The sequence below is a fragment of the Perissodus microlepis genome, chromosome 15 (genome assembly GCF_051167445.1).
Source record: "Perissodus microlepis isolate ML-2025 ecotype Zambia chromosome 15, ASM5116744v1, whole genome shotgun sequence".
NCBI lineage: Eukaryota > Metazoa > Chordata > Actinopteri > Cichliformes > Cichlidae > Perissodus > Perissodus microlepis.
Genome location: NC_140475.1, coordinates 38247433 through 38266633, shown reverse-complemented (window position 1 = coordinate 38266633; position 19201 = coordinate 38247433). Strand labels below are relative to the sequence as shown.

The window sequence follows — 19201 nt, the reverse complement described above, 5'->3', positions numbered from 1 at the left end:
AGCTGCTATCTACATACTTTCTAGGGTATGTGACAGGTGTATCGCTTCAAGCATCTTGAATTTGGGGTCCGAGAGAGACTTTTTTAGACATGTAAATGTCAGGTGGTCTTATCCATAAACCATACTGTGGATGAAACATGGATTTAGCGATCATGACTCATCCACTGGTTCAGATGTTGAAACCTTAGCTTGCTTAACACCGACGCCACTCTGTTGTTACAACAAACTGCACAACAGGCAGACATGTTATTTGTCATTAAAAATGCTCCAAAGACATCAGCATCACAAACGAGTCAAAAGGTCAGTAAAAGAACTGAAGTTTTTGGCCTTGGCTTCATTTTCAAAACATCGGCGCGGCTACAAGTCTTAGTATCAAGTCTTAGATGATTATTAATTAGCATTGTTGTTGCCTTTCTCGATTACATGAAGTTTTAAGAAGGCAACTTCTCCACAGAGCAACCATTTGCCACACATGCTGAAGTGTGATTGAGAAAGGATTTTCCAGAGGATGAGGCCAAAGCCTTTCAGAGCAGCAGGCTGACACTGGAGAGCACATTGTTGGGACGTGAGCCCAAAGTCTGCACAAGTGTCTAAAACCAGCCTGCAGAGCACATTTATTAACTTTCTCCAAGACTTAGAATAAGAAATGCAATTATTCATTCAAATTCCATTTTTAAAAAAAATAAGTAATGAAGACAACAAGTTTAGTGTTTGTATCCACTCGTGATGACATCCTGAGTGTGTGATGTGTAAGATGCTTTTCAGGCATGTGCACTAAAGAATTCGTTAAACTTTGATCAGGACAGAAGTGACAGAAGCATAAGGTCTCACACACACACACACACACACACACACACTGTCCCCTGTCCTGTTGCAAAGGAGGCCCCCGTCATTAGTCCACAGTGAGAGCAGCAAGGCTTGAAATGAAAAGCTGATAATGGCTGTGTTTAAAATGAGACCTGCCAGAGGATCCCACAGCTTGTTACGTCTGATAAGTGGGCCAGTCTGTTTGGGGACTACTGGAGACCACTTCATATAACGCATATGGCCCTGAAACAGTGCTTCTCTTCATTATATCATAATGATTACATCTGCTATTTTGGCTGTATCAAATGGTTTGCACAAGTAAAACTTATTTTGGGCTGATGCTCAGGACTCCTTAAAGGATTTCTAATATGATCATTTCTAACTCAACCTCAACATTTTTATTCGTGGACTCTTCTAGAGTACTATGAGTCACAGTCACTGTTAGTTTGTTCACTGCCCAAAACAAGACAGCCCCCCTCCCTCTGAACTAAATGTCTTCTGATTGGTTGTCTCTTAAAAAAAGAAGTTTTGAAAAGATTACAGGCGGGGCTTCTGTGCTGACAGCTAGAACTGTGTGCCTGGGACGAATAGGCCACACCCACCCTGATGGGTGCGGTCTATTCGTCCAGACAATTTGGGATTCATCCTCAAGGACAATATGCAGACTGAAAAATCCAGGGACTAATAGATGACACGGGAATATCTTTTATAACATCGTGCAGATCAAAGAGTAGAAAACTCATTTCAGTCTGAACCCTGATTTTCTGGCTTAAAGGTATTACTTATTTTCACATAGGTTGACCTCATTATTTGAAACTGGAACCAGTAGAACAGCATGTGACTGAAAGGGAAAGGCAGCCTAACACAGCTCTGTTGAAAGATCTGTTTCATATCTGCTGCCCTCAGCACTGCCATGAAAACTGCCCACGCTGCTGCTCCAGGCCTTTTCCACCTCACAAACACCAGGCCAAACAAATTTCATTCGAGTCCCTTTAAATGTCTCAGTAAAGCATGGCAGTGAACCTGTGTGTACCACAGCCGGGCCTCCCATAGGTGCAACACAGTCAGCATTAAAGCACGTCTGTTTTTTCTGCTGTGTCAATTATTAAAATGAGTTTTTAGGATGGGCAGCTGCTCAGAGTGCATCAGAACTATCTCGGGTCACTTGCACAGAAAACATGACACATGAGGAGATGTTTTATGCCACTGTCAGTAAATCGTCTGGGAACTAATCGTATATTAAAAACTGATGTGTCTATATATTATAGTCAATCACAAGTACTGATGACTGTGCTGCAGTGTGACTGTCACTGTTTCTTTTTTTTTATTTCATTTTCTGGCTTCTGCTGCCTGCACAGCAGGAGGGGTGGTGACAGTGGGGGGGTTTGAAACTTTGTTCAAAGATGAACCAAAAGAAACAAACCAAAACCAACACCAGCTGCCTACTGAGCAGGAATGTGTAACCTCTGCAATGCTGTGTGTGTGCACTCAAGATAATCTACACTTAATTACAGCTGAGGTGTTATTAATGAAGCTGTGTTTACATCAGGGCTGCCACGATTAGTCGACTAGTCACGATTACGTCGGCTATCAAAATTGTCGACGACTGATTTAATAGTCGACGCGTCGTTTGAAGCTTTGTAAGATCACAAAAGACGCAGGAGGAGTAGTAGGATTTAAGAGTGTAATAACGGACTGAAACAGAAGATGGCAGCACTGCACGCACGTTCACTCCCGCACGTACTAAGAACAGGGAGGTCGTCTCAGGACAATCTCTCGGTTGGACACACAGTCTCACAAAATTGCACAACATATCACAAACTTGTTTGTCTCGAAAGTAGTATCGGATGTCTATATAAGGAGAACTTTGGAACTGTTATCATTTCCAGTAAGATCTAGCTGTGATGTCATCAGGGTAATATAAGGATGGGGAGCGGTCTGCTCGAGGAAGATTGAAAGATTGTAGGGTTGCTGTTGCAAGTTTCTTCCCACACTGTACTGTGTGTTCTAATAAAATAATTTGTGTTGACCCACTATGGACTTCCAGTCGTATGTCTCTTCCTCAAAAAATTCGAACCATGACACAAGTTAAACCCCGAAGAAGAAGAAGCAGTAGTGTCCAGTATCGTAGCTGTGACCCAATTCAGAAACCGCATCCTCCTGTGCCCCCATTTGTTGGCCGATTACGTTACAGCGACAAGACGAAAACTGTACAAATTCGAAGACTCCGACAAATGCGCCCTTCATTTCCCCAGGTTTGAAGGATGGGTCGGGTGAATACTTCGTGGTCCAACCTATCCCAGAATTCATAGCGCAGCCCAGCTCAGTTTCCAACAATGGCGGCAGCTAGTTAGTTTTAATATTACTGTTATTATTCTTTCTGGGTCACAAAATAAACTTTTAACATATTTTCAGGCGAGAATGTAGCTGTGTAAACCTCAAATATCTGCTCAGTTTATCAAGACACCACATATTTTCAAAAGCGCTCCGACGTTTTCAGAGACGTCTGTTACCCACTAGCTCGATAGCGAGCCGGGGTTCAAGGCTCACTAGAGCCGTGAGAACACCGGACTCCCGGCAAGTCGTTTTCAAACCCACCGCCGTCTTTTGCTACTCAGGTTAAATATATATAAGTCACTTAGATAACTTAAAAATGTTATTGTTTGGCTTTTTTTAGTATTTTATTTGTTCCTGAGTAAATCGGTTTGGCTGAGATTAAAGTTATAGTTTTTACACAGCTGAATAAACGTCAAGCAGACAGCTGATTATCAGAAGTGTGAGGTCCTGTTATATTTTAGATAGCAAGGAGTTTATTAAACTTCACCGAAACAATCTGCAAATGTCATTAAAATTTAATAAACGATCATCTTGTCTTTATTTTTAGTTAGCACATACCTTAAACACTTAAAGCTGTAAGCTAATGATAGTTATATAAGAGCAGATGCTGCTGGTGCAATAAGCTGTACGTTTTACGTCCAATGGATGATGATCTGATTAGCCGACTAATCGCAAAAATAATCGGTGACTAGTCGACGATCAAAGTAATAGTTTGTGGCAGCCCTAGTTTACATATGACATCAGTGTATTCAAGCTTTTTTTTTAATTTAGTAAAACAGGTTATGGGTTTAGTTAAAAAAAACTAAAGTTGAAACACAGAGTAGTAAAAACATCTGATATTACCTCTAATCTGAAAACTGAGAAAAAGAAAACTATGTTGAATGTCTGCAGGAATAAGATATGTTCCTTATACCAGCTGTATAATAAAAACATTACATACAGCAGTGACTAGTCAATCAAAATGTAGCCACGAACTGAAGCTTATCCAGCTGTACCGTCTCTTTTCCTCTAAATGAGACCCTAAATTAGAAAATGAACGTCATGTTATATTTAATAAGACGTGAAACTAGTTAGTGAGATTATAAATGCGTCAGGCAAGTGTTTCCTGAGGTGATGTATCAAATGAGCAGTGGGGTATTTTCACATACAGTAAAGTTTATACTTTAGCCTGCTAGGGCTGCCTCAGACGCTGAGCATTTAGTTGGTCTTTGCTGACAGTCAGCATGGCTGTGTGCTTGTACAATGCACCAACTATGCACACGACCCAGGCAGCATAATTTAGGTGGACTTTAAGAAACTGTAACAGGAATGACTATTAGCGAGTCTCCAGATGTCCGTATCTGTAACAAAGACTTAAAACATAGTTTTGCAGCTTATTTTTTCAACTTTTTGTGGCCATTGCAATGAATGCAAGTTTAAAACAGTACCAAAAACACAGGCGACATCAACACTCTAACCAAATGCATGCCTGTGTGCAGGAGGAGCATAAAACTCCCGTAGTAATCTTGGCTGTTTTGTCCATATCTCCCATAATGTCTTTGGTCAGTCAGTCTAATCATTTTAGATTTGGAATTTGGTTTTTGTAAGTGTTACTTTTGGCTAATGTTTGATGGTTTATGTTGCCAATACCAGTTTTCCTGTACATAGATAGTGTTTAAACCATTACCGAGGTTAGATTGTTTGAAATGTACTCATTCGTAATCATGAATTTATGTGACTTTAACTCTGACTGAATGACATTCATAGTAGTTTCTTTTTCCATTCAGCTGTAAGCCGCACAAAACATCGCTGAGGGCTGCAATTAGCAAACAAGGCGTACTTGGAAAACCCTGGTTGTAGAAGATCTGAACAAAGAACACATTTATGTATGTTTGAACAACAGTGTGAAATAAAATAGATGTAATGTGTGCCTGTGCCGTTTTGGGGGATTTAGTGTATTAAAGGTAAATCAGTTATAAATTGCAATCCACTAAATCTGCACACACTGAGTGTGAGCTAACCCTGTCACATGCATGTGCTTCACAGAGGCCTGTTCCTCTCTCTGTGTTTACCTGCTTTGTTTTTTTTGTTTGTAGAAGCGCAGATAGTGATTACGCTGTCATCGCAGTAACTGATCTACATGTAGGCGGAGCACATTAGCAGTAATGTGAGTGGTTTGTCAGCGCAGTGTACTGGAAGCCTTACCTAACAGGCTGTTAAATAAGATGTGCTTTCAACCTGTTTCCCCGTTGTCATTATTATCAGTTGTAGAGCGCAGCGCTGAGCAGCTATGCAGCCAGTCAGAAAGAGAAAACGCAGCAGGATATTAGAGCCCTCGCCACCGATTCATTTTTCCCGTGCATCGGTATCTGTGTGTTTATTTACAAGTGTGTGTGTGTGAGATTTCTTTTTTTTCCAGGTGATGGGAGATAAGCAGCTGGAGCATAAAAGATCAATCAAGAATAACAGTATGCAGAATGCCATTTCAGTTAAACCTGTGCCTGTGCTCACAGCCAGCAATCGATAGAGACTGTTAACAGGCAGTAAACCTGCCTGGTTCATATCAGCTCACAAGTGCAGCAGAGGTAAAGGAGGCAGAACGGCTCGCACGCTAATTGAAAGACTGGCAGGTTCCTCAAGTCCGCCTGTCAAAGTTACTGAACCCCAACTAATAGCCAAACCGGGTGATTAGGCAGCAACTTAAAAAAACAAATAAAGCTGACACTGGTTTCTTCATCAGGTCAAAATGAACTTTGTTCATTTGATTTGTGTTTCCTCCCACATTAAACTGAGGTTCTTTCCTTTGTTGGGCGACTGCTTAAACAAAAAGCCGCTCAGTGGAGTCGTTAAAAACAGTGACTTTCTGCAGAGCTTCGTTAAAACAGCACATGTGGCTTGACCTTGCTCTCTAGTGCCCTTCTTATGTGTTGCTGGAAGTATTTGTGCCTTCTTCTTGCACCTGGTTCGACTCAATAAACATCACGTAGTAATCCAATAATTTCCTTTTGACATGATATTTTCTGTTGGTCCAACCATGCATTCAACTACTGTTTCAAATCTATACGTAAATTGTCCAATGAAATTGTTCCGACAAGATGATGTAGCTAAAGGTTGATATCAGGGTAGCAAACATAATGTGGTTACTCACTGACTTCATCCTGCTCAGCTTTGAAATATCACCTGAAGCAGTGACTCTGCACTACATATTTAAGCAAATTCAATTATGCAGCTTAAGTAGTTGATGAGTCATTCTTGAGCCTCTGATCATTATACTTTTGCATAATTTAGGCTTCAGCAGAAACTTGTTTTGCTTTTTCTCCTGTGAGTCTCTACCTCTGCTCACAGGTGCTTTTCAGCCGGCTCATATAATACAGCGACCCCATCTCACTTGAGTTTGACTGCTTTCCTGCCTCTGCCTTACTGTTGGTACTGAGAAATAAAATCGAACACAGGTCCTTATCTCTTCACTTTAAATATGATGCAAGTGGTCCCCATCGTTCAGTCTCATATGAGGAAAAAGACATGTCTAAGGCCATCGTCCTAAACCTCACCTCAGTGCTTTCCTTGATTCACCACACACCGAGCCAGTAGGTGGGTGGGTGGGTGGGTGGATGGATGAGATTTTAGGAGTGGAATGTGGATTCAGGGGCTTAAAGATCAACTAGGTGATGGAGCTGCAGGCTGAAGGAGGGATGATGAATTTATGTCACATATATCGGCCTGCACTCTTCACTCAAAGAAGAGTAAAGATGCTCTCTCACCCACCTCTCACTCCCAACGCTTGTGTGTCCAGTCTATTGATCCAGGACAGCAGTTCACCTGGGAGCACTCCAACCTGGAGGTCAACAAGCCAAAGAACCGTTATGCAAATGTTATTGCTTACGACCACTCCAGGGTCATCCTCACACCCGTGGACGGTGAGAAACAAGCAGTAGTCGACCTCCATTTTCTGATCTGCTGCCATTTGTTTTTGTTTGCTCATTATGTCCAACTGTGCTTCTTGCTTAAGGAGTTCCAGGTAGTGACTATATAAATGCTAACTACATTGACGGGTACAGGAAACAGAACGCTTACATCGCTACCCAGGGTCCGCTGCCAGAGACGCTAAGTGACTTCTGGAGGATGGTATGGGAGCAGAGGACATGCACCATCGTTATGATGACTCGCCTGGAGGAGAAGTCACGGGTGAGCTCCATTAATTTTGCAGGAAGTATCAGACAGTTTTTTATGGCCTGAACCTATACATAAAGCTTTTTCTGGCACTTCCTTCAGGGCTATTTTTTGGGGGTTGAAGAAGTTATATACTCTGGGAGAATCTCCTGTGTGGGGCATCTGAAACCAGAACAACCTGAACAACCTCAAAACCAAGCGACCTAGACAAAACCAGCTGAATAGAAGCACAAAAAGTGGGAAAGATGTCAAATTTCAAATCTGCAGTGGTGGATAAGAGACAGACAGTGGCTGAGGTTCAGCAGGCTAGAAAGCGAATAAGGAGAGAGGCTGGTGTTAATGGAAATAAAACGTTGTTTTCTGTCTGTTTTACAGCAGTTCCAATCAAAAACACATAATAAACACTAAACACACCTCTGTCTAACATGCAGGGACGCTCTGCTTGTCCTGTGCACTTTAGCTGTGTATGTTTGCAGACTTGCAGCTCTAATGCAGACAGAGAACAATAAACAATAACAGAACACTAGCAGCCTAGACCCACTGCAGCACAACTAAGAGAGCATGCAGAGTCATGTGATCCAGTCCTAACTATAAACTTTATCTAAGCCTGATCTTAAATGTAGAGAGGCTGTCTCCCAAATCCAGACTGGGAGCTGCTTCCCAGCTGCCTCCCATTCTACCTGCAAATGCTCTGGAACCACAAGTAAGCCTGCACTCTGAGAGCAAATTGGGAATATGTGGCACTGTGAGGTCTTTAAGATAAGATTAAAGACTTTTTATGTAAGGTGTCATCTGTAACAATGAAACTGTATGGTATGATTTTGTTTATAATACTCCCTAAGGGTAGCATGTATAATGTAAGTGGACCTGGTCCCAGCACATAACCCTGTGATTCCATATATAATATATATGTGGTTCGGTACATAATTACAAAAATAAAGTATATGAAGAAGACTCTCAAAAGAAGATCATTTGTAACCTTCATTCATGCTGTTTCTGTGCTGAGATGAATTCTGAATTCAGACTCAAACATTTGTCTGCAGGTGATCAGTTCGGTGTTGGTCAGCTACGTTTTCAAAAACGTTTGAAATAAAAGGAAGGTTATAAATTGGTCTGATTAGCTTACACAGCTGAGTCAAGTAAAGGCTTTTATAAAGTAACGGTTTAATTAGCAGCACCTTAAAAGCCCGTGGACTGTAGCCCATTAAGCAATAGATTCATCATATTTAAAATTTGAAAACAATAATTAATGGGGAAGCTTCTTTGAGCGGTCTTCTAGGAATGGGGTCTGAAAGCCACATTGATGGTTTAGAGGAAGAAATCTTTAACGTTATAATATAAGTAAATATCAGGAGTTATTACAGTTGCTGTACTTGACAGCTGTAAATGTTTTTTCACTAATAGCTGCAGTTTTATTTATGAAGAAATTCATGAAGTTTTTGCCAGTTAAAGTTAAAGGAATATGTCCAGTTGAATTTAGAAAACTACAAACTGTGCACAAAGTTAAATGGCCTGACACGTAAGTGACTGTGTGTGAACCAAGGGTGTCAGACTGCTTTAGTCCTCTGGCCATCCATCTATTCACTTTCCTAATTATCAACCTTAGGCTCACATGGACCATATCTCCTGGAGGCTATCCTGGCTATTCAGGTGGAATACACTCTGGACAAGCTGATAGTCCCCATCACATGACTAATGCAGAAAGACAGACAAGCATAGACTCTTGCATGCATGTGACCTATTAAGAATCACCAATGAACCTGACACCGTATCTGTGGACTGTGTGAGGAAGCGGGCAGAGGAAATCTGCACAGCAGCACCTTCAGGAACTTTCTTCCTGTGAGGCAGGAGTGCTTATCAGTGCAATGTTCTGCTACTACAAAAAAGTCTTCAACCATCAAGTTTATGTGTACCATACAAACTGGCCTTCTGACACGAAGCGACCCCCAAAAAGAGCATCAGTTGCAAAAAAACTAAAAATCCCTGGTCAGTTATTTGTGTTGCTCCTTTTCGAGCTCCATCACTTTGAGATTCGGCTTGAAGAAACATATTGTGCTATAGCTGTATGCCTCTTTTCAGTTCAAGGACGTTTCACATCCACAGCTCGTATCTCTGCTGGTATGTGGATACAAAGTGACACACATTGGGCCTCACTTTAAACTCAGTAACGAAGCACTCGGTCTTCCTCCTCTCCTTCAGCATTGATGTTCATTTTTACTTCCATTGCCTGTTAACTATCGTGTTAGCGTGCAGGTGCAGTGGAGGTGAACCTGTCTTTTATGTAGAGCAAAATGTTTTACAAATAAAGGTTTTTTTGGGTTTGATGAAAATTTCAAAGAGGCATTATTGATTTTGACACAATATGTTGTAGTCATACAAAAACGCATCATCCCAGCTGCTGGAGGGAGAGAGGTGGTGGCTTGCTGCAACCCATAATTTAAGAATATCAGTGCACAGTTTATATATTTTCTAATATTTTGCTCCATTGCTGTCTGGATGAAATTCATTGATTCTCTCACAATGGAAAATACATTACAAATAGGAGAAGACAAATATAAGACAGGAGGCTGGAAGAGGATTGTCGATCCTCTGATTTACTGCTCTGAATGTAGCTCACTCGCAGTACTGATGAGCTTGGCTCAGCAGCAGCAGCACGCCGCCTGTGGAATCACATGGCAGGTAGCAGGGTAGAAACGGCGTTCATGTGAGTAATGATGTGAAACCCTCATTCTCACTGTTAATAACTCCACAACCACAGGGCAGAGCTGAGTGCCACAGCACTGTGCCATTACTATTTGTGACAGTGGCCATCAGCCCTCTGCCAGAGCCAATAACAGCCGTCTGTGGTTCAACCAGAGGCGCAGCAAATATTAGATGCTCTGTAACCTGAGAGCAGAGGTGACAACCTGTCTGTCCACACTTCCTGCTAATGTGCATGGCCCACAATCAAATGAACACATCCTGCCATTATTTACAGACTATACAATCAGAGGCTGCCATTAGACACACCAACAAGTTTCTCTTATTAGTTATTACATGCAGCTTCCTTAGCAATAATCATTTGGGGGCCATGTGAAGTAAATCATCCTGGAAGCTTGGGGTTGTGAGGGTCTAAGATTATGATTATGGTCTAATCTTATGTAATGTAAGCACTGAGTCCTTTTCCAAATCCATTTTCATATAGGAATGAATATATCAGGAGAATCAGGTCAGAGCATTGTTGAGTTCTCCATCCTTACATGTAGCATGCATAAGGACTTAGCCTGTCTCAGACATTATTTTACTACTTTCTGTAGAAGCTGTTTCCACACAGGCATCACAGCCCTGAGCTTTTCCGTGATTATCTGATGGAGGAACATTAGAGAATCTAAATATCCATCACACCGGGCTGTTTCCTGATGTGTAGGAAAAAACAAATCTGGCTGTCACCCGACCCAACTCTCCCGATATTGCCGGTAGTTCATGTGTTAAAAAAGGTATCCCAATGGCATGTACGTCTGGGCCTAATCTAGGCTACTTATGGTACTTTTAGCTTTGATATAGCCCTGGTAAATGCTGTGTGGGCCTGATGTGCCCCAAATACAAGTTCCACCGTCTACAGTGGAACTTAGTTGAGGAAGCCAAACTTACCCTAAGTCAATACCATTAGTTTAGACCAACGGTGGCCAAAAACACTGCAAATAAGGGCCACATTTCAGGTGTCCAGGTCACAGGCCAGCAATCTCAGAAGAGATGCCCAGACCTCCCTCTCCCCAGCCCCCTCTTTCAGCTCTTCCAGAGGGATACCAAGGTATTACCTGAGACCAGACACCGTTAGAAAGGTGCTTGTTTCAGTCATGTGCATATATGATCCTGTTCTTTCAGTCACTGTCTACAGCTTGAGGCCAAAGGTAAGGTCATCTCCAGCTCTCTCTTTTCACCCGCTGAGACCAGCACAGCAGTCACATCACTGCAGATACTGCACCAACCAATCTGTCTATCAACACCTACTCCACTTCCAACACCACTGGTTGTAGAGCTAAATAGTCCTTTACGTTGTCTCTGTTTGCAGGTGAAATGTGACCAGTATTGGCCCGGTCGAGGCACGGAGACGTACGGGATGATTCAAGTGACTATGTTGGACACACTGGAGCTGGCTACGTACAGTGTGAGAACGTTTGCCCTCTATAAGGTAAGACCACCATGTTGCTGTTGGTTCGTTTAGTTACACAGATCACCAGGAGCAACTCAGGGTTCAGTATCTGGTCCAAGGATACTTTGACTTGCAGATCAGGGATCAAACCTCTGACTTTCCAATTAGTAGACGACCAGTTCTATCTAGTGAGCCCACAGCTGCACAAGCAACCTCCCATCCAAACACTAACCAGGACCAACCCAGCTTAGCTTCCAAGCTCAGACAAGACTGGGTGTGCTCAGGGTGGTATGGCTGGAAGCCAGCGTCACATCTTAGTCCACTTTACTCCATAAAGGAGTAAAGTGGACTGTTTGAAAATTGCTTAAAAGTTAGAATCTTCTGTAGTTGAGATTAAGCTTCGTTAGCATACGGCTTAACTGTAACCTATCTCTAAATTTATGCTATGCAGTTTGGCAACCGCCTGGTGGAGGTTAAATCACATCAGTCACTATTTTTCACTAACAGTAGACCCAGACATATAAAAAATATGTAGAAAAATTAAACACCAATAGTAATAAACTAAGTATCGGTATTTTCACCCTGTATATTCAGTTTACTTTCAGCAAACAAAGGAGTGTCATTTTTTATCCACTTGTTTCGCTTCATCAGTCATTTCCAGATCCTTCATTGTTCAAAAGCAAATAAAAACTGAAGCATAACAAAGAACTAAAACAAGTCCAAATTCTTTCAGTTTCAGTAAAATGATCTGAGACTGCTTCATACATCCGAGGAAACATGGAAACAGGATCATAATTTAATCACTTAACAAACAGATTGCTGAACTCTCGCAATTGCAAATCACAAAATGTCTTTAGCTCATGGACCTAATTCTGCTCACCAGTGTGCAAGTATTATAAACTAGTGTTTCCCACAGAACCTTTTTTCTCTGATAATCCAAAAGCCACATACTTTTTTATAAGGAGCTGACAAAGAAGTCATTGGGATGCTAAAGACATGCTACCTTCTGGGTTGGCCTACAAAAAAGGTCATCCCTGCAGCACTCCGTGCTGATTAAGGCTTCCGCAGCTTTAAAAGGATAGAAAATATTCTTTCTTGTCTAGAAAGTACTTAAGAGTCTAAGCCAGGGGTGTCCAAACCTTTTTCACTGAGGGCCACATACATAAAAATATAGGAGGGGCGGGGCCACTTACTAGAAATTAGGTATATAACCTTAACTTTACTGTATTACTCTGTGTGTTAACAAGAAAAACGCAGATAAGAAAGTGGTGCAAAAGCAGGGTAGTGACAGAATCGATGCGCATTATTGATATTTGAAGCATGTGTACCTGCACATTAACACACGGGTACTGTGGAATATATTTTTAAAGCGCTCGTGCTCTCGTCCACTCCCTGCAAAAAATTAGCAGCTGTGCGGCGTCTGTGGCGTCGGTGCTCTCATCGCTTGCGATGGAGTAAAAATCAAAAGCACAGCTTTATCAGACAGTTGCAGTTTAATGTTGGCCGACGAGTCTTCGATGCGTCGCACGACTGGATTTCTGGACACGCTGACGTTGTTGAAGTCCTGCACTTTTTCCACATTATTTCGGTGACTTTAACGAGGCCGTGTTTTATGAGGTCTCCATCTGAAAAAGGCTCGCCATGTCTTGCGATGAGTTGGGCGACCTCATAGCTGGCTATTGGAGCCTTTTCCTGGACAATTTGAGCACGAAATAAATACTGTTGCTGACCCTGCAGGAGAGTTAATTTCTGCTCTCGCTCAGCACCAGTGTCGGATGCATAGGCCTGATGTTTGGTTTCATAATGACGTCGTGCATTATACTCTTTCATAACTGCCACAGTTTCAGTGCAGATCAAACAGACACACTTCCCCTTGAGTTCTTTGAAGAAATATTCACTCTCCCACCGTGTCTGAAATTTTCTGCACTCACTTTCTACCTTTTGCTTCTTTGGTTCTGCCATGTTTAGTAACTTGGGGAAAATTTCTCCTGTGATTGTCCTTTTTGGTGGAGCAACTGCCTTGATCAACAGCAGCTCCCCCTGGTGTTAAAACTAAGAAGTGCAATACACTCAAGCAAAACTTGAAGTGCGGCCATATCCTATTCTATTCTGCGGGCCGCAGTTGGCCCGCGGGCCGGAGTTTGGACACCCCTGGTCTAAGCAGATTGTGGCCTTGGTGCCTGAATTGGGGAAAAAAAAATGTGGTGTGCTTGATATTATGTTTGTCACTGATAAAGCTATCAAAACGTCATCATTCACCAAGGACACTTTGTGTGCTTCTGAGTGCAGCTCAGAGTGCATTTGTGATGCACAAATAGTGCATAATAAGAAGTTCTTGCATTAATCATTCAGATAATTGAATTTATGCCAGTGAATCTTTTAGCCTCATAATCACATTAGTGTGTTGGGGTCTGTTTTTATGAGTGACAAACTTGAGTAAATGTGTCAACAGAATGGCTCCAGTGAAAAAAGAGAAGTTCGACAGTTCCAGTTTCTGGCTTGGCCGGACCATGGAGTGCCTGAGTATCCGACCCCAACACTGGCCTTTCTACGCAGAATCAAGTCCTGCAATCCTCAAGATGCTGGACCCATGGTGGTTCACTGCAGGTAGACCTTATCTTACATTAACACAAATACTGCAGCATGCTCAAAAACTATTGTTTCAGATCATGTGACATTGCTGGAAACCATCTTCGTGTATGCAACTCTCAAACCAGTAACCAGCCCCCTTTAAGGGACATGCACACTCTTGCATCTTGCAAGGTTTTCACAGCTACTCTGTGTGATATTGATTTAATATACTTATTTGCTTTGCCTGTTTTCTGTCTCCATCTGTTGATCTGTATTGTTTAGTAATTCATTCATTTATTTATTCAAGTCTTGTGTGAGAACGTTGTAGCTGAAGTCTGATATTATCCTAAATTTCTAATATTTTTTAACTTTGTCTGAGGCTAACATTGATCTTGTTACAAAACCAGCTGAACCTTTTTCACAGCTATGGCGCCATCATTTTAGAACGAAGATAAAAGTGCATTTTAAACACTGTTGGTACGTCCGTGCCTGACATTTGCATTTGTGCAATTTATTTCTCTATGAACACAAATGCAAATACACCAAAGTCCTAGAGGTGAATCAGGCAGACAGAGATGCAGCCTGGAGGAAGCTCTCACAGAAGCCTTTTCACCCCAATTTCCAGTGTAAACATTAATCTGCCTTTAGACATGCTTGGACAATAAGTCGCAACCTAGTTTGTTCAAAGCATACTAACACCTTTAAGCCAAGAGCAGCGATTCTGTTTAAATACTTTGCTTTAAGTGCTGAACGTTCCTCACAGCTAACCCATCAAAGAAAATGTGTTGTGCCGAAAGAAAACAGAAATCCTTCAAAGTGTTTTCGTACGCTGCACACAGCACACTCATGTTTACCAACCCAGCTGATCTGGGGAGCTTTAAACCAGACTTATCAAAGGAACAACAGGGGCAAGGATCTGAAAAGCCAGTCCAGTTTTCTGTAGGCAGCGTGCTCCCTCCCTGCTGTCTGAAGGACCTTCACACCACTTCTTCTGTGAAGAAGTGGGATCAGTGATTTCAAAGTGTAGCACTGAAATACTTCAGTATCTAAAGCTCATACTGCATTTAGTCTCCAACCTGTAATAAAGAAAAAGCAAAGCAAACGGAGGAAACTGGAGAAAAACAACTACTGTGGATCTTTCACTCTACGCCCTAATGTGGCAGTGTGTTATTCATCATGGTCTCATGTGTTCACATACAACATGGTTTATAATTGAAATCCATCCATTGATCTGTTTACAAGAATGAGTTAAGTTGGTCAAATGAACAGAAGTGTATTGGATTCTGTAAATCAGAATACTGTACAGCCTTCCTGTTACAAAAGAATCGCCAACAACACATTATTTCACTTTACAAAAAATGTCGTTTATTTGTCTTTAAATGGAGGGAACAGAGTCCCTTATGCTGGATGGATGTCACTTCCTGTTTCTGCTGTCATATAGTGCAGGAAAAGGGACCCAAATGCAGGACTCAGAAGCAGGCAGGGGTAAAACAGAAAAGCACATTTATTAGGTTAATGCACAGAACCAAAAATAGTAAGTCCACTGGGGAAAGACGAAATACACAAACAAGCCACACAGGGAGGGTCGATAAATGCTCAGACATAGATAAAGGGGGAGGGCTTGATTATAGATTTACACATGAGATAATCATGGATAATTGAACACAGGACAGTAACAAGACAAAATTAATTTAGGACATTTACAGAGGAGAAGTAAAACTATCAGAAAGACAAAATAAATCAGGAAATAGCCAAAAGAAGGACTATTAAATAAAGAAACATCACACTACAACCTAACATACAGTGAGGAAACACTGAGGGTGATAAGAATGGAATAAACCAAAATCACAAACAAAAAAAAAAAATGAAACTTTTTTGTTTGTGAGAAACTTTCGTTTCTCTGAGGCACGTGCTCAGAGAAACAAAACAAAGAAGCCAGTCCGTGAGTATCAGAGAGCAAATTGTGAATACTAAAATACAGAAAGACCCAAACACAAAGCTAAGCCTGCAAAGTAAGGACTCAGACACCAGCAAAACACACAGACTCTAACATCTACACTTCTCCACCAGATTTATATGGCACCAAATCAGAACAACGCCTGCCTAAAGGTGCTTTATGTAACAATAATGCAGAGAAAAGCCTGACAATCAGATGATTCCCTATCAGCAAGCACTTGGCAACAGTGGGAAGGAGAAACTCCCGTTTCACAGGAAGAAGCCTGTAGCAGGACCGGCGTCAGGGAGGGGCGGGGCCATCTGCTGCAACCGATTGGGAGGAAAAAAATATAATATCACATCGTTTATACGCTTTTCTTTGTCTTGGAAATGTTTCCGCTTTTATGTGGCTCTTGGCCAGCAGAACTCTTTCTTCTTTATTAGTCTGCTCTCATCGAAGGTTCGTTTTAATGTCATGCTGAACGCATGAAGAATACATCATATGAACGAACTATTCCCTTGTGATTCCATTCTCCTCTGCCGTCCTTTCAAAGTCAGCTTAAAATTCAAAAACGGACACTGCTGAAGGTCGTGTAGAAACAGGAAGTGACATATAGCTGTCATCAGGGACTCCCATGTGCCGCTGCAGCTTTTGGATGTTTGTTTCCTCCGTTTTTTATCAACCAGCATAAAACACCAGTTACAACATAAAAGGTACAATCTTAAAATGCATTGTTTCATTTTGTACTCTCACCTTATATTAACTGTTCAGGAACTTTCATTATTTTGTATTTAACAGTCAATAAAATTGTAATTAAAAAATACAGAAACTGCTTTTTTATCATTTTAATAATCAGATGCAGTTTTACAATAATGTTCTACAAACAAGTTAATAACTACTACACATTATTATGTTTGTTAATTTTGTTAACTAACAATTTATAATTAAATAACAGTGATTAAAAAAAAATACCCGTTTATTAACATTAAGGATGGAAACTGTTCTAAGGCGAGCAGGAAATAGATTTTTCTTCTTTTTTCTGCATCTCAACTGACTGGTCTGCTTATACTGTACAAATTTAGACACAAAAAGCAAATATATTTCTTCCTTATGGAACAGATATTACATTTCCATAAAGTCAGAGAACCGTATCTGGCTTTTCCATTTCCAATTCTACAGCACAAATCCAGAATTCATATATTTCCATAAGGGGATGTTAGATATAAACTGCAGGTATTTTTATTTATAACACAATAAGCATGTATGCAGAGGTCCTGAGCTGCACTTTAAAACCCACAGTCATCCTGTAACCCTGACATCCTGCAGTGCTCACGGTGCAATCTGTGGGCCTCGTCGTCCACAGCACAACATTGTAGATGGAACCAAATAATGGTAAATAATACAATGATATACTCTGAAAGCTCTTGTCCTATTTATATGTTCAAAACAATACATTTTTGGATATGGACTGTTCTTCAAATGGCTCACAGCAGTTTGGTCCATTCACTAAAATCAAGGTTGTAGAGTAATCTCTTTACTTCTGCCACACAATAGAATAAAACAAGTTTCCATATTGGACTGCAGTTTGTTAGCTCCATTAACTCACACTTTTTTAATTTATATCATCATTTATTTACCTTTTTACTGTTAAAATTAAAAATCTCTTTTACAAGAGTGTCCTGGCCAAGCTCAGCAGTGGTATCATAAACTAATTATGAGCACGGCAAAATACAAGAAACAAGTAAAAAGTGCACGATCGTAAAGTTCAAAACTGAGGAAACGTAGCTGATCTGTGTCAGAATAATTAGTTTTAATGTGAGCTTTAAGCGCAGGTGCCACGAATAAGTCTTTGGACCAAAGACAATAACCATCTATAATTTCCTTCATGTGTAGGTCAATAAGAAAGACCAAGAATGGCCTTGTAAAAGAAGATTTTACTGATGCTTGTGTCTCCAGAAGGACAAAGCAGCCTATCCAAGCCGAGCAATATTCAATGAGGTGTAGAGACTCTAAGGTCCATCATGAATCTCTGTGCTCCATGACAGACAAATCCAGAACGTGTAAGCGTTGTGAGCAAGCAGGCATATAAACGAAATCACCCTGATCAACCAATGACATAAAAGTGGAATCAATGGGCCCCTCCTTGCCTCCATAATGTTAAAGGCCAGCCTCGTCTCTCAGTGAGTCTTTATGGAGGCACGAGGACCCATTTGTAACTGGTTTGGACTGGTATTCATGAGGATTTCGATGCTGTTCCCGACCCGTGGAAATGCCACAGTAGTCAGGGGAAAGATGTGAAGCGCTCAGGGATCTCTGGTCTGACGCCTGTGTTTCCTCTCTGTGCTCCCGTCAGTGCCGGTGTGGGCCGGACGGGCTGCTTTATTGTGATTGACGCCATGTTGGAGAGGATGAAACACGAGAAGTCGGTGGACATATACGGTCATGTGACGTGCATGCGAGCTCAAAGGAACTACATGGTGCAGACAGAGGATCAGTACATATTCGTCCACGAGGCCCTGCTGGAAGCTGCAGTCTGTGGCAACACAGAAGTCCCTGCCCGCAACCTGTACGCCCACATCCAGAAGCTCACCCAGGTGCCCGCTGGAGAGGCGGTGACAGCTATGGAACTGGAGTTTAAGGTGAGCAGATCTGGACTTTACGATTGTACGGCTTTGGGCACTCAGTATATTTAAGGAAGCACTTTAAACACATACAGTAACTGCCTCGACTGTGCTTGGATTCAGTGACAGACACTTTAAGTCATGGAAAAAGATGAGAGAGCAGCTGCACCTTTAGTTTCTTACAGGCTTTTCAGGATCATGCAGTGAGTTTGCACTCCGTTGTGCAAACTCACTGCATTTCTGTCCGCTAGTAAACTGGAGGTCATTCCATAACAATGTACAGTACACACACTGTGTGTTACCATGTTTCAGTGCAAATTAAGAATAAAAGAAATGAGCTTTAAATGACTGCAGTACTAGTAGTAGTCTCAGAGTCAGATTCACTACATGTAAACACTTTAATGCATCTAGAGAAAAATATTAAACAGGTTTTGGGGATGGGTGGATGGATCATTGAACACAACCATGCCATGAGGGTAAAAGCATTTTTTGTTTATTTAAATTGGAGTCCCTTAGAATACAGGGATCTGCAAGACTCATATCCATCCAGCCTACTTTAGGTAGATTTTAAATCATAAAGTCAGAATCAGTTACTACAACATTGCAGTCAGTAAAAGTATAGCTATCATGGCCTGGTTTGTACAGTCT

The 19201-nt window shown here is 41.4% G+C and overlaps 1 protein-coding gene across 24 annotated transcripts in view; it reads left to right on the top strand.

Annotated features, from left to right (window-relative positions):
- The window catches only part of ptprfa (protein tyrosine phosphatase receptor type Fa), a 350902-nt gene that overhangs the window by 317268 nt on the left and 14433 nt on the right, over positions 1–19201 (top strand). For all 24 annotated transcript variants that reach the window (XM_084953588.1, XM_084953601.1, XM_084953608.1 and 21 more), the window contains 5 exons: positions 6917–7040; positions 7133–7308; positions 11345–11464; positions 13878–14032; positions 18286–18571. In XM_084953588.1, coding sequence (XP_084809714.1) covers positions 6917–7040; positions 7133–7308; positions 11345–11464; positions 13878–14032; positions 18286–18571 — 861 coding nt within the window. The remainder of the gene's footprint in view (positions 1–6916; positions 7041–7132; positions 7309–11344; positions 11465–13877; positions 14033–18285; positions 18572–19201) is intronic.